The sequence below is a fragment of the Phaethon aethereus genome, assembly GCF_964289735.1.
Source record: "Phaethon aethereus genome assembly, chromosome: 2".
In the NCBI taxonomy this organism is placed as follows: domain Eukaryota; kingdom Metazoa; phylum Chordata; class Aves; order Phaethontiformes; family Phaethontidae; genus Phaethon; species Phaethon aethereus.
The window spans coordinates 129,505,822-129,521,745 of NC_138582.1; the positions used below are offsets into that span (position 1 = coordinate 129,505,822).

Below are 15,924 nucleotides of genomic sequence, written 5' to 3' on the forward strand. Positions count from 1 at the left end.
TCCTAAGAACTGTGTTAAAGCAGCAGACACACAAAGTTAGATGTAATTTTTTGATTTAGCAAAACAGCATCATGCAGTGCGCTTTATTACTATTTTATCATTAGTGTAAATAATTAAAAAAAAAAAACCCAAATCTCCAGTTCACTTCTTTTTTTAAATTGCAAGTAACCAAAGGGCTTTCCACTAAGACTGCCAATGCACACTTTATACTTGCTAGCAAAAGAAAATCAAATAACAGTATCTTGTATACTGAAACAACTGCTTTGTTACAAAGGGCAAGATTCAGAAAACTAGAACAAATGACACTGCTGTAAAACCTATAAGCCTTTTAGACTCAGTTCAAAGACTTATGCATTCTTCTACAACAGATTGAAGTTTTATATTCATCCCAGCAAATCAATCCACTAATAGGCATCAGTCATCAACACCTAAGTAAAGATCTGCCATATGAAACAGCTTTGATGTGATTGAAGACCTGCACACAGTCGTAAGTATGACAGAACAGCTTAGCTATTAAAATGTTTTATCTAGCAAAGAACCGTTCATCCTAATTGACTGAAATACTCTTTGAACGCTATTATTGCAAGGCTACTTCACCACGCAGTGCTTTAGTACATAGCCACTTGACTTATATCTTGAGATCCAGCACAACCACATCAAATCTTGTTAGAATATTTTCTCACACATACTTTTGTCAAGAGACCAAAACAATAAAGCTGACTGTCATTTTTACTACCAGTTGCTTAGTTAATTCGATACTGAAACGTACTGGGATTCATTATAAAAGCTGCATGCAATCAGCCATTTCTATCAATCTTCTTTTTTACTGCACTAATAGAATGAATCCTACTAACCACATCAGTTGAAATGGGTTGGCAGGACTGGATAGAAGCTATTCTTCTGCACCAAGCCCGACCTCTCACCACGAGAGGTGCGGTAGCAGGGGCTCCTTTAAGCAGCGCTGGGCAGCCCCGGCCCAGCTCCAACACTGACCATATGTCAAGCTGACAGATAAGAAGCTGGAGACAGCCATCTGAAAACAACTGTATACCACCCCGGCCACAGGCAGCAAGGGTTTCTAGGCCTACCTCATTACTCATTTCAAAGACAATTTTAAACACACCGAAAGTCAACATACCTGACCAAAAAAACCCAGTCCAAGTCATTATTAGAAAGCCTATGCAATCATATGCTCTATTTCAAGAAGTTTCCACTGAATATTGTAACTGACCACCAGAAACACAGTTGGAAGATTAATAATAGTTTGTGCCTATAACATTTTCCTTCTCCATTATATTCACAGTGTGTTAACAAATGCAAGAAAAAGGAATCGACCACATCAGCAACTGCCACCAAGACTGCATTTTACAGAATCAAACAAAATGTTATTGATTTAATACCTCAAATGAAGGGTGATTTGCTTTTTGCCCTGTATCTATTAATGCATCATAGGGTTCACCAGTTTTTTACCATTACTTTTGTTACCAGGAAGTATGTCACATTAATTCCTTGTATGTAGGAAAACATGTTATCCATTGGCTTTTATTCCAAAATTACCAAGTTACCAGCATAAATGAATAGCTAAAATTCACTCCAGTCCCCTATGCAATTTCCATATATTCCATTTCCATATTCCAAATTAATAAAATTCAAGTGAACTTACCTACAGTTTGGAGGAGGGTCTAATGTAATTTCTGCAAGTTCTTTCTGAATTCTTAAGAGAAAAAAAAAGATTATCAGAACTTTTTTTGCAATACGTTTCTTTCAACATTATGAACATCTCTACAGCAACCAGTAATAATAAAATACAATTCTCATAATTTCTGATGGAAAGCTGATGTTATAAGGTTTCATGAAACTGCTCAAGAAAACATGGAACTAAAAAAATAAAATCTTTTTTGAAAAATGAGCTTCCAATGCGGGACAAGTTATGCCATGGGCAGCCACCTAGAAAACCCCACTTTTTCTATAGGTCAGGGTTCTCAGCTCCTTTGCTGACTTACACAATTAAATGTCTCGTATACCCTCCTTCTCTCTTTCCCCTCTGCCTATCTGTCTCATAGCTCTTGCTTTCCAGAATATTTAGCTTCTTAATGTATCTCATACTGGCAGAGCAAAGAAACCCAACTTCATAGGATAGTTGTCTCTCACCCTCCTGGAAAGAGCCCATCCTGGACTTCTCCGTGACCTCCTCCTAGGTATTGGGGGGCTGCTATCAGGTCCCCCCAAAAGCCTATGCTCAAAGGGAGTGCTCCAGCTCCCTGGCCAGGCTGGGGACCTGCCCCTGCGCCTGCTCCAGTGCGTGCCGCCTTTGTACTGGGGGCCCAAAACCAGGTACATGTTATTCCAGATGCAATCTAACAAGAGCTGAGTAAGGGGAGATAAATCACTTTCATCCACCCACTGACTATGCTCCTGTTAACACATCCCAGGAGGCAGTTAGCCTTTGTCACTGCCTCACCTTGAGCTCGCTGCCTGCCAGGGCCCCCACAACCTCCTCAGCAGAGCTGCTCCCCGGCCCGTATCGTTACAAGGGGTTAGTCCTTCCCCCACGCATGATGTTACATTTGTCCTTGCTGAATTTCACGAGTTCCCTGTCAACCCTCTCTTGCAGCCTGCTGAGGTCCCTCTGAGCAGTAGCCCTGCCCCTGCATGTACCAGCTGCTCCTCCCCAGCCTGTTGTCATCTGCAAACTTGAGAGTGTGCTCTGCCGTATCCTCCAGGTCACTGATAAAGACATGAAGCTGGGCAGATCCAGTCCAGATCCCGGCAGTACTGCACTCATTACAGGCATCCTGCTGGAGGTCCTCCTCCGGGCAGAACAACTTCGTTGTTAAGGATTTCTGGATATTCCCGAGCTGACACTCCCATGCCAAGTCCTTGAATTCCTGATCTCTGCCATATCTGTCAATACGGGCTCTTCTCCATTATACCAGCATCTGCATGAGAGCCAGTATCTCCCCCTCTGAATAAATTTAAACATGCAGAGTAGGAGTTTACAGAATTCCCAAAGGAAGTTGTAGGAGTTTACAGTTCCCAAAGACTTGCCAGAATATGATGCCATTAGCAGGACTGTGATGGCCACCTTCCCTATAAACTACACCCAAGGCTTTTTTATAGGTTACTTCAGTACAAAAACATGAACATTTAGAAGGAGGAAGGAAAAGAAAAACAATTCAATGTACCTTCAGTATTTTCTTCTTCCCTTCTCCTTCACAAGATTTCGTGTACAGGAGCAGATTGCTATTCCTGTTATTCCCTACACTAAGAAAGAAAACCTGCATGGTAATACCACTCCAGTTCCTGAGACACACACTCAAGCCACAACCCAAAAGTTCAGGCCTGACCTGGCCTGCATTTGTTAAAAATGACTGCCACCCATTTAGTACATAAACACAGGAAAAGAAAATGGTTTATCAAAATAAACATTCAGGTATAGTGACATATATAACATAAAAGTGAGCAGTTTAATTCTCTATATAATGTTAACATCCAAATACAATCTTACACGCTAAGGAGTCTCACAGCCACTATCAAAATTCCCCTTATGCCACTACGAGTTGATTTTATAGCTATAATGAATAAATGAACTGAAAGCAGTAGAGGAACTGGCCTGAACCTGAAATTCTGATCCTCTATCATTCAGATTCTGAAACAGTGAGGACAATTGTGGACAAGATTTGTAGGTAGAGGTAATAATCATTTCTTAGACCAGCTGACATAGTTGAAAAGATAAAAACACTCTTTCAGATGCTTAGCCTTTCTTCTAACCTCTATGCACCCCAACCCTACATACACACACACTAGCTACTCCTGTAGAGGGGGAGAAATTTGACGTTTATTTGCTTTTTCTACTCATTGAAATATTTACATCTACAGTACATAGAATTTCCCCAATAAATGTCATTGCTGTCTTGTAAATATTTGCAACAACACAGAAAATCCACCACATTTTTTAAAAGGGAAAAGTCTAAGCACATCAAACATGTTGCTTTTAAAAAGTTACTCAATTTAAACAATCCCAACAGTTCACACCTTTCAGAAGGGAGATCTTACAAGTGTGGAAGATGCTTAAAATATTTCTTCTGTGTACGTCAAATTTCTACTGTGTTTTTGAAATTTATACTATCACAAATTCCAGTCACGGAAAACCTAGGTGGCATGGAATCTCCTTCATGTTTTATGGTCTGTTTTGCTTTTTCTGCATTTTGGGAAGTTACAGAATGATTATTATAGAGTCAGGGATTAGTCCTTTGCTTTACATATAACAGTAAGAGCAGTTAATATTTCATTGCATTACAAGGAGTCCAAAACACATCAAGAATGGATTGACAAGTGCAGCTTAAGTCCTAGATCAAAAACCTTCTGTTCTTCCTCCTAAATCCTAACCCATGTCCCTTCCATTCTGAAAACAAAAGGGTACGGAGCTCTCTCCTTTTCTCCCTTTGTTCTAGTTCAACTCAAAATTTCTAGCTTCTAAAGCCAAGAGCACTAAAACAGTCCTTTATCAAGCTTTTCCTGTGATTGAGCAAAGAAGAACAAAACACCTTTCTGCTTCAAGCAAGAATTGATCAGACAGTACTTTCTATTTATGTTCAAAAGTCCTAACTGCTTTTGCAAGCATCTAAGATAAAGAGATGTTTCATTTATGATTACTTTTATACAAGACATAACATATTAATACAATACTGTCCATCAATTGCTCCTCAGCAACTGGTACGTATTTATTCTCCTACTCTGCAGCATCCAAAACTAAAATTAATATATACACCTTACACCTCTTGTGTTGCAACTTTAATTTACCTTGTATTCATGCTGAGATCACATTCATAAACAGTTTCTGTAGAGCAGCAGACACACAATAGCTTGTTCACATGTCACGGCATTCAAAGTTACAATTAAATCATCAGACAACATCCCAGAGAGCCTTGCACTGATAGAGACCTCCAATGTGCAAGCTGGCCTTTGTCTGCATGAGTTATTCCACTGCTCTGGCACTTGTTTCATATCTCCATTGAGTTGCCCTCAGAATCTGGCATAGGAGAGGATGTGCCTCATTTCCTTCACTGACCACAGTGAGAATATGCAGCCTCTGGCAACAAAACATTTTTTGCAGGGTCCTTTCTGGCATCTCTTTCTTTGGATTTTCTGCCTCAGTACAGTTATGCTTAGCTATGTCAGAGAGGAAAAAGGACTCCAAATTAAAGTCATTATATAGATCCAGTTTATATTCAAACTAATGACATGCTGGTTTACTATATATTGGAGAGAGGGGTGACGGCAGGGGGAAAAGCCCTTGCTAGTAATCAAAGTCCTGAGCTGTACACACAGGACATTTAATTTGCAATGTCAGATCTGATACTTTTTGTTTGGTCTTAAAGAAGTCATTTAACCCCTCTCTCGCTCATATATACACACACACACAAAGTATTTTTCTCCTCCATTTTACTATGAGAAAAGAACAAACACAGTTGCCTTGCAGTAATAGGGCAAAGGTTAATCTACCCTTAAATTCAGAAGCATGAAAGTACATTGGAGATTTCAAATATCATTAATTCTCACAGACACATATTTACTACTGTTCCAAGCCTAGGGGGACTGTGTGTTGTTTTCTTCATGAAAGAGTTAAAAGTTCTCTAAAGCCAAGAGAGAACTGAAAATGTCAAAGGCTTTCCCAATATGATTAATAGGAAAAGAAGCAAAATAAAGGACTATATGACAATGAACTACTTTTATCACATCTACTTTTCTAAAATACATGCCTCTCTACCCATAAAATCCAGGTGAACCAATACTGAAGAATACGCTATTTAGAAAATCGTAAGAAATGCAATCACTGGTATGTATTTCAATCTTACATAAACTGTGACTGAACTGGAAATTGATCTAAAAATGGTTAGATTCATGCTGGAGGAAAAGAAATATTCTTGCCTCCATAATAGATGCACAATAAATGACAAGGATATTTCTTATATGAAAAAGCACTGCATATTTTGCCGTCACATTCCACATGCTAAATATCATTCCTGGATTCCTTGTAAATAATGCTGTGATAAACTTCCCCTCTCTTTTTTTTTTTTCCTCAGAGAAAAAACCCTCATTTTTATTTTGTTGAATTTCAAACAAATTTAATCCATTACCTATTTGCTACTCCTTAAGATTGCAACTTCTTTCAATAAAGAAAAGAAAAGACTACAGCTAAAGTCTTAAAGTTCACAATTCATTGTGGGCACAGATATTCAGAAAAAAATTCCAGGACTGGACACAAAGGTTGACAGATTTTCAGCTATCAACTTCAGGAGCCAAGCAAAACAATACATTTATTTGTTGAGCTACTATGTCAGCCAAGAATGGTTACACTCCTCTCAATCCAAAGGTCATGCTAAGATTTGCTACTTAAGAGGTAACAAGATGCCTGCTGTTTTCAAGGACAGCAATTCAATTCCGTGTCTGAACTGTAATTGTGATATGCAGCGAGTTTCTCAGTCTTGACACGTCAGGTAAGAAAGGTTGCTATTTAAGGTGATGCCCTCTGGGTGAGGAAAATTGAAGGACCGGTACACCGTATGACATATGCTGTAAGCTATTACACCTGTATAGCAGCTAGCCCTAAAAGTATTAGGGGAGAAGGACTGCGTGCGATGGCATTCAGCCTTGTTGATGCCATCTATAGCAATGCTGATGGAAGAAACGCCATAGCTTAAAACAAAAACCTTACTCAAATATGAGTTCGAGTGGTTTCATACATCCTCCATGATCAGGTCATTTCGGAAAACAGCAAACTGCAGGAGCAGTATATTCATACATAAGACATGGTAGCAGTTTACTTTTACACAAGCAAAAGTCAGCACACTGCTGAATCTTGATTTATATAAAACCTAATACTACTGAAAATTCTTTAAATCTAATTGACTCCATAAACATAAAAAGCAGAACAGAAGTATTCCAAATACAGATGCACGAATCTTCATTCTAATCCAAGATACACAGTAGGTATCATAACATAATCCAAAAATACCGTGACTACAATTCCATGTGCATGGAAAGGCTTTTCAAGTGAGAAAACAGGACTTAGAAACTCAGGTTAGAATCAAGCCCTTAAGCTTAACTTGCTGGTGCTCTCAGGTCTAAACAGGAATTAAGCAATCTTAACCAAAGCCACAACTGCAGTACACTCTGTTGTTTTCGGGTTTTACTGATTTTAGCGGAGTTGACTCCGTTAGCTATAATGGAGTTCGAAGGAATTGGATAGGGAAACATTTAAGTGAAGATTATTGTGACTTTAGAGTAATGCCATAAATCCCCACAGAATACAAAAGCTAGAAAAGGAAAAAGTTGCTAAGCATATATTCAGTCTTTTTTTTTCCACTAAGACAGCTGAATTACTTCAATTTATTTCAATTTTTTAGAAATCACTTTTTTAACCTGTTCAAGAACAACTTTCCCACTGAAGGAGCATAGCCTCATTCCTGTGCTATTTTTCATTTTGAATGAACAAAAATAATAATATTACTATGAAGATATTTTATACAGACAGTTTCTGTAATAGTTATTACATATTAAGGTCTCTATTCCATTTTTCCTTCCTTCACGTTACTTGTCTCCTTTTTATCATCTACTTTAATTTCTGATTTTCCTTTCTTGAGGCATTACTGAATTTAATTAAAAAGCAAAGAAACAAAACCTGTAATATGAAAACCTGGCCAGATTAAGAATGTTTATAGAAATGTAATCCTAATTCTAACACAGTGACAAACTACTGAATACCAAAAAAACAAAGAAAAGAAAAGAAAAGAAAATAGTATGATACTATTAAAAACCCCTGCTACTAAAAAATGACATTGCTGTGATCCTTACACAAAGTGCTATGACAATCAGCACTCCTAAAATACATTTATTGAAAAATATTATTTATTGTACACATATCTACAGAACTCTTATAAATCATCTCAGCTTTTAAAATGCATAATCAAAGGCTTTTCTTCGATATTAGTACACATGTGAAACTGGCTTTAGAGTCTAACTGGCAAACGTACTGATGTCAGCAACTGACATAATTAGTTTCAGCAGAACCATAAGCAGATATGATTAAATTTTAAAAGGTTTAAATAATTTTATCACTGTGAAATGCATGTTGATAAAAGCTCTAAGCTTTGAAAATACAAAGCTAAGATTAATAGACAAACTTCTGACATATCATTATTAATTTTTTAATAGGATAGCATCCACAGGCCCGTGTCAGAATTGTGGCATCATTACATTAAGCATTATACAAAGTTCAGAATGCACAGACTCTTTCTTGAAGACGTTAAAAACTGTTTTTTTATTACCTTAAGAGTCATGACTAGTCCAATATTCCCAATATCAACAAAATAACAATAGCAGGAAGCAGACAAAAGAGAAGGCGGCCAGAAATCGTAACAGCTGTGAGGATTACCTACATTAACTACATCATGGTTTGAAGTGAAAGCTGTTTTGTTTGTTGTTTTTTTGCCCTTTTAGTCATAAAAAGAAATATGGTCAAGCTTCGATGGCCATCCTGTAAGTGATACAACGAGGTAATCTCCTAATAGTGTCATAGTAGGAATGGGTCTTCAGAACGCATTTCACCAGGGAAAAGAAAAAAAAAAAAAGGCCTCACATAGGCTAGCTGTAAGGAAGGTGTCTATGGCAGAAGAAAAGCATGACAATACCTCACTGGAAAGACTGAAGAGACTTCAGTTCAAAAAAGTATGTAAATGGTAAATGGACAGATTAAGCCAAGACAAAGACTTGAATCCTGAAAAGATGTACACACATGTTCATATACTGGTATTTATGGGCTCCTACTACATATAAATGTTATAAATTATGGCAATAGGGCCTTAATGCTTCTCCTTTACCACAGCACCATAGTGGCACAATACCAATGTTTTTTTCTTCTACTTTACACAGCCTTGAATTGGCAAAGAAACAGGATCTGGAATTCTGCATCAGGACAGCCTGCTGAATTGGCCTCTTGTCAGATTATTTTAGAAGTGTTTTTTAACTTCCATGACTATAATGCCATTTGAATTCTGTTGCCTAGACTAACACCCCTACGTGTACTAATGGAGCAACACTAAACTTTTTCTCTGAAAAGAGAAGGAAAAGAAATGGGTATTAAAACAGACCACAGTTTAAAGTAATAAAACCAACATGCAGTTGTTGTTCACTCAAATATTTCTGACCTGACCATCTGGGAAAAGGAAATACAGTACTTTACAGCAATAGGTATTATGGTAGTCCTAACATGCTGAGTTACTGAACTGTCTGAAATGTTTATGGTTAATTAACTGTAAGTTACACTGACAAGTTTCAACATCAGTCATACATATACACACACAGAGATATATTTTATAAGGCTACAAAACTGTCTGAGTTTTACTAGCAATAAAAAAATGTGAGCTTTTATCATGCAAGCCACTATTAAAACCATGTGAAAGAGCCAATCTGTCAAAGAAAGGAAAAAAGTGCATGGGTCTCATTATTGTGACCAGTCTCAAAAGGCTATTACACTGACACAGTAGTGTTATAATAAAACAATAAGAAAATTACTGAGTCAATACATAGATCTGATGGTCAGCTGAAAAAAGAGAAAGGAAAATAAACAGCAAGAAAGAACACTGTACCTTTTAGCACTAGTTGACAGTTTAGCTGCTGTTTTGCTTGATATTTTGCCCTCTTTTTTCTTGGGTTGAACTTGTTCCCTCTCTTGTTCCTGCTGAACACCTTCACGCTGATCTCCATCAGAGCTGCCTCCACTAGTGCTTGGACTATCATCAACCCTCTGCCCCTCTGTCGACATGGCAGATGCTGCACCGAACAAAAAACAAACAACGTAAGTTAGCTTTTTCAGTAGAAATTGTCCAACAGTATTTCTTATATGCCTTAAGGAAATAACACACGAGATTTATGTCTTTGTCTTAATACATAATGCTTGTGTTACAGTACTTCAGTAACCTTAGTAGTGAAGAGTTTTGCCATAAGCACCTTAACAATAATTCAGGAGTTGGTCATTTTAAACCCCATACCAAATAAACTCATATATATGAAAAGCATAAGTTACTGTAGTTAAGCGGGAAAAATAATTCTGCAAGTATAATATCATTCACTGTAAGTGATATTTTTCAAATGCTTGGCAGCATCATGAGTTAACTATCTCATCACTATGCCACCAGTTCAAATCTAACCTAATTTGTTAAAAACTGAGAGCTACTACTATCTTAAGACTCTGTTATCCCATACGAAATAAATCTGTGGGCTCATTCCAAGTCTATAATGTGGGTTTCCACATTACAAAATCCACATCTTGGCATGCTTGATGGAAACATTCACAGACCCAAAAGGCACTGACACAGGACTGTTTGTATTTACTAAAATGGTACACTTCTAGAGTCGTAAGCACGCTCGTAGAGGACATAAGGAATTTTTTTCCTGACAAATTCTCTTCAGGCAACATGAGGCAACAAAGTTGTCAGAGAACACGAGCAACAAGAAAAATCAGTATATTTCAGAAGTCAAGTTAATGCTTTATTTGCACACTTCTGATCCTAGTTAGATATTTTCATTTCTTCCTTCTTTTTAAATAGTATAACAATACGCCGACAGATGAGGAATTACAAGCCCACTGTTACAGCTGTCATGACTTCTCAGACTGTTCTAATGAAGGGCAGATGTCCATGAAAAACTCTTACTGAATTAGCATATGTGGTGGCAATGCCTGTTAGAAAATTTTACAAAAAAACCCCCAAAACCAACAAAAAACAACAACAAACCCACAAGGTCTTCCGTTTAACTCCAAACCTGTAGTTTATATATGTATTTTATATATCCTCCTCTAGAGATTTTAATAAAAGAACCACCTTCAAAGCACAGAGGCCCAAATGTTACTTGCTTACACCCACACAATCCCCATATATCTGGGTGGTTTTCTGGTCGAATCTGTCTGAATCAAGAATTTGCTCTTTCATACAAAGAGTTTTAAATTGCTGTGAACTTTGACTTGCTTTTCCTCTTACCTATGTACAGACACCATCACAATTAAGAACAAAACTATTCACCTTGACTATTATATGTTTTAATACTCTCTCAAGGGAGAATAACGAGATAGCAGGCTGAGATTCAACCATGCTCATTCAGTGGATTAAACAAAGTTCATCTCGCTGCACATATTTATGGAAAGAGACAGCAAAGGCAAAGTAACATCAATGCCAAGAGAGTTATGTTGAAAAGGACGCTCTTTAAAAAGGCCCTGTTCCAGTTACAGTTGCATGCAAGAAAATAAATTTACTCCTATTCTGCAAAAGCCTTACCAAGATTGAATTCTATCAAATGGTACACACTGTGGAGTGGAAGAACTAATCCTTTCAGGCATTATTGACACAACCCAACTACTTCAGGAGGAATTAGATCTTTTTGTCTAATTTATGAGGCTATTCTGAGGCTATTCTGAAAAGGAAATCTGGAAGTATGGCATCCCTTCAAAATGTTTAGGGGCTAAAATAGCAAGTAATAGCAAGTGATAGCAAGAGATGGATACGGGACTAGGTTTCCCTTAATCAGCTTAAGCTACATTTTGGATTTTATTATGGAAAATAATACTTTACAAATATCTTTTCATATATAAATTTATATAAAAAACTACAACACCTAGCCTGCTCATTGAAGTAACTGAAATAATGCATAGTTGGAAACCTAAAATTAAAATACAAAAATTGTTCATTCTTAGAGAACAAGTTTTCCTACAGTACAGGTACAACATTGTATTTAACATAATTCATATATTTACATGGGTTAATATTTCGATATTTACATCCTGGTTGTCAAATTTTAAGATAAAGGCAACAGAAGATTTAGAGGTAATAAAACACAAAAGTACCATATTCTGACAAGTCAAAATATGCATTTAATAACTATAATGCAATTTGGTAGTAGGTACCCATTTTCTTTGCTTCTACATAGAGCTAAAATACAATCACATCTTTTTTTATAACACTTTTGATGGCCTTTATTTTACTCTAGATTTTAGTTCTGATCTTTGCTTAATACATCTAATTTTTCTCTTTAAAATTATCTCCACAGTGTACAGAGGCTTTAACACTGCAGGCCGGAGAGTTAAAAGCGTATTTAATAGAGCCTATATGCATAGGACATCTGCTGTGAATAATCTTGGCTATAAATATTACTATTATCCAAAACAACTGTATTCACTTCGTAAGTTCAGGTTACTATCCAGCAGACAAACACTGTAACAGTAGCCCAGAGCATATAATTACTGTAACGTGTAATGCCAGCATTTACAACAGGAAAATGCTTAAATCTTTCATTTGATGTCTGGCTAGTTTCTTGGGGGTTTTTAGGGTTTTCTTCCTCTCTCCTTCTCTCTCTGTTCCCCTTTCTGACATCCAGGTGGTTCTTTCCCGGCCCTCTCCTCACAACATCTGCAATTTTAGGAATTTTGCATACTTCAAGGGATGCTCAATATTGTGGTAGAAGTGCGTTTTAAAGGGCCTGAAGTCAGACACTTCAAACATGGTCAAACTTAAAAGACAAACACACACATGAACAAATAAAGAGAATGGGAGGGGAAAAAAAAAAACCCCAAACACTCAACCAAGGGGATGACATTGCTCAAAAAACATTTCACTGCCACGAACACAGACAGAGAAATACAAGATACTCCTTGAATCTGGAAAGCCGTGTGTGTTTGCAACTGTCACAGGGCGCGAGAGGAAAGACACGGCATGTCCAGGTCCCCGGCTGCCAGCCTGTTCTACATTCAGGAGAGGGTTGCTAACTGTTGTTAGTTGTGCTGAGAAAAATGAGCAGAGGGGACAAGAGGAAGGAGTGAAAAAGGACTTAAAAGTCTCTCCCTTAACATGAGATGATTCAGCAGAGACATAGATTACAAGTCTAACTACAACTATCAATTCTAAGTGAAGGGTGTCCAAAAGGTCCTGCTTCTGTCATACATATCCACTGGCACCTTCCCCTCCTTCCTCAAAAAAAAAACCAAAAAAACCCCCAAAAAAACCCCACAACAAAAAAACCAACCACCACAACCCCTCAAAAAAATCCAAAACAACTCAGTCCAGCATTCAGGGAAAGAAAGATCCTGGCAATGCGCAGATGGGTCCCAAGGGTGGCAGAGCTAGTGATGATGTCTTTCTAAAGCGGTCTCAATTTCCTATAAGCCAAGATAAACCGAGTATTTCTGCAGGGTCCACGAAGAGCAGCAATAGCCGCCTTACTTCATCTTCATCAGAAACCATAAAGGGCAAAAGGGCCACAACACGGCCAGAGGAGCCCGCTTTCCGGCCGGGCAGGCTCTGCGGCTGAGAGGGGCAGCCCCGGGCTCCCACGGCCCCACCGCCGCGGGTGGGCACACACGCGACTCGCCCGTCTCGCCCCCGCCCGTCGGGGAGACCCAGCGCGCGGCATCGGGCCGTACAGGGGGCGGGGCGGGGGGGCATAGGCACCCCCAAACGCCACACGCACCCCGCACCCCCCCGGCCGGGCAGGCGGCGGCCGGGCCGAGGTGAGAAGTAGGAGACAGCCGGAGAGAGGAGGAGGAGACTGCGAGAGGAAGATGTCGAGGGCATACGAGGGAAGGGAGTGGGCCGCGGGTCTCCTCGGGGCGCTCCGGGGGGCGGGCGTAGGGTGCCTCTCCCGGGGGGCTCCAACCCGGGCGCCCACGGCTGCGGCGGAGGGGGTGGGGTGGGGATGGTGTACCCCGGGAACGGGTCATGCGGAGTGGGAAGGGGGTACCCCGGCCCCGCAGCGACCCAGGGGCGCGGCGAGCGCCGCGGGGACCACGCCACCGGCGCGGAGCGGGGCCGGGGCGCGGGGAGAGCGGGGGTGGCCGGCGCTGCCGCCCGCGGCGGGGCAAGCAGGACAGATGGGCACGGAAGAGTTGTCGAAAGGGTGTGGGGGTGCTGAGGAGCAATGGAGGCTGGAGCGACGACCGGAGGATGGATGGAGCCGGGGGCGGGGGGGGCGGGAGAGCTGGCAGGGATGCCGAGGTGGCAGGGGGCGGCGGACGGGACCGCTGCTAAAAAGGGCACGGCCAGGGATGACAAGGGGGGGCAGGGGGCACCGGGCAGCGCCGTGGGGGTGCAGAGGGGGGAGGGGAGACGAAGGATGAAGGGAGAGACCGAGGGTGGCAGTTAAAAGGGAGGGAGGGAGGGGTGGCGAGGGACCGGGGGGTGGGAGCCTGGCGGGGGGAGGGGAAGCGGACGGGGACCTAAGCCGGGGCAGAGGTGTACCTGGGGAGGGACGGGGCAGGCGGAGGGGCCGCGGCTACCTGCAGGCGAGCGCAGCTCTCTCTCTCTCGCTCTCTGTGACCGGTGCCGGGCACAGGCGGCGGGACAAGCCGACGCGGTCGCCCCGACTCCGGCCGGGCGCGGGCTGAGAAGGGGCTGCCGCCGCTCACTGAGTCATGAGCCCGCTGCTCCCCCGCTGCTTTCTTCCCCCTTTCCTCCCTCTCCCGAGCAGCAGCGGCGGCCACTCCTGCTTCTGTTCCTCCCGCCGCCGCCGCTCCTGCCCCCGCTGCCCGGAGAGAAGTGAAGCCGCTGCCGCGCGCGCGCGCGCGCCGCCGCCTCCGCGCGCGCGCACGTCCGCCCGCCCGCCCGAGCAGCGCCGCGCGCGCCCCCGCGCGCCCGCCAGCCAGCCAATTAGCCCGGGCTCTCGCGGTCCGCCAAGGGAGGGGCGGGGTGGGCGGGCGCGCGCGCGCGCGCTTTCGGTGAGGGGGCGGGAGGGGAGGGGGAAAGTGACAGGCGGGCGGAGGGCGGGGATGGGACGCGGGCGCGCGCCCGCGAGGCCGAGGAAGGGGGAGGGGGAAGAGCCGCCGGCGGGAGCGCGCGTTAAAGGGAAGCACGGGGCGGGGTCAGCGGGGCCGAGTAGGAAGGAGGCGTGAGGGGACGGGGGGAGCGGGCAACCCCAGCCAGGGGGTCGGCGGGGCTGCGCAGGCGGACGGAGGTTGGGGTTCCCGGCCCCCTTCCCTCCCGCTGCCCCACCGTGCGCCCCGCTGCGCCGCGGGCCCCCCGCGAAAGTCCTGGGGGCGGCCGGGCAGGCCGGGACGGGGCAGGGGGGCGGCGGCGGCAGAGGCGCGCGGGGGCCGGTATCAACTTTCTTTGCTCTTTCCGTCTTTTTCCGCTTCTTTGTTCCCTCCGCCGGTCGCCCCCTTCCTCCTCCCCCGCCTCCCCGGTCCCGCCGGGCCGCTGCCCGCACCTCCCGCGGCCTTTTGTCTCAGCGAAGCCCCCGCGCCTCTCCGCCTGCCGGAGCGGCCAGGGACCCGCCGGCAGCCCCGCGGGGAGCAGGAGGCCGGGCCGGGCCGGGCGGGACGCGTTACCTGGCCGGAGGTGGTGCGGGGGCGCGGTGCCTCCCCCTGCGCGGGGAGGGGGCCGGGGCCCGCGCTTGATGGTCACGCTCGTGTGTTTGTCGCGGTAGTTTCGACCGCAAGGCTATGCACGGTGGCGCAAACAGCCCGCGGCCGCCACCGGCATCGGGTGACGTACAGCACCCCAGCTGGAGGTGGGTGCTGTAGCGTGGTTGTAGCCAGGTAAATGAATCTCGCCTCCCACGCGAGCAGGCATTGCCTCCGCGGCAAGCATGGCAATAAGGAATGGGCGAGGCCACGGCAGAGCCACGCTTAAATGTTACATATTTAGTACTAATGCTGTTAACCTGGAACTAAAACAAACCTCTAAGAGAACTGGCTGTCAGGTTACTGGCATCGTTGGCCTAAGAGATACTTCTGTCCCCGTGCTGACCCCGCTGCTTTAATCTTTACATAAGGTGAAGTTGGGGCTTAGCTGACATTATGTAAACTTTCATCAACTCAGACCTTTCTTCATCTAACAGGGAAATAAATATACCAGCCACGGGTAAAGGGGTAATGGCAAG

At 43.3% G+C, this 15,924-nt stretch overlaps 1 protein-coding gene across 2 annotated transcripts in view; it reads right to left on the minus strand.

The window, feature by feature from the left end:
* The window catches only part of LOC309417907 (ubiquitin-conjugating enzyme E2 E2), a gene marked incomplete at both ends in the record, with an annotated part of 320,158 nt that extends 310,332 nt beyond the window's left edge, over window positions 1-9,826 (minus strand). For both annotated transcript variants that reach the window (XM_082015531.1, XM_082015530.1), the window contains 2 exons: window positions 1,664-1,714; window positions 9,651-9,826. In XM_082015531.1, coding sequence (XP_081871657.1) covers window positions 1,664-1,714; window positions 9,651-9,826 — 227 coding nt within the window. The remainder of the gene's footprint in view (window positions 1-1,663; window positions 1,715-9,650) is intronic.
* Between the last annotated feature and the right edge of the window lie 6,098 nt (window positions 9,827-15,924).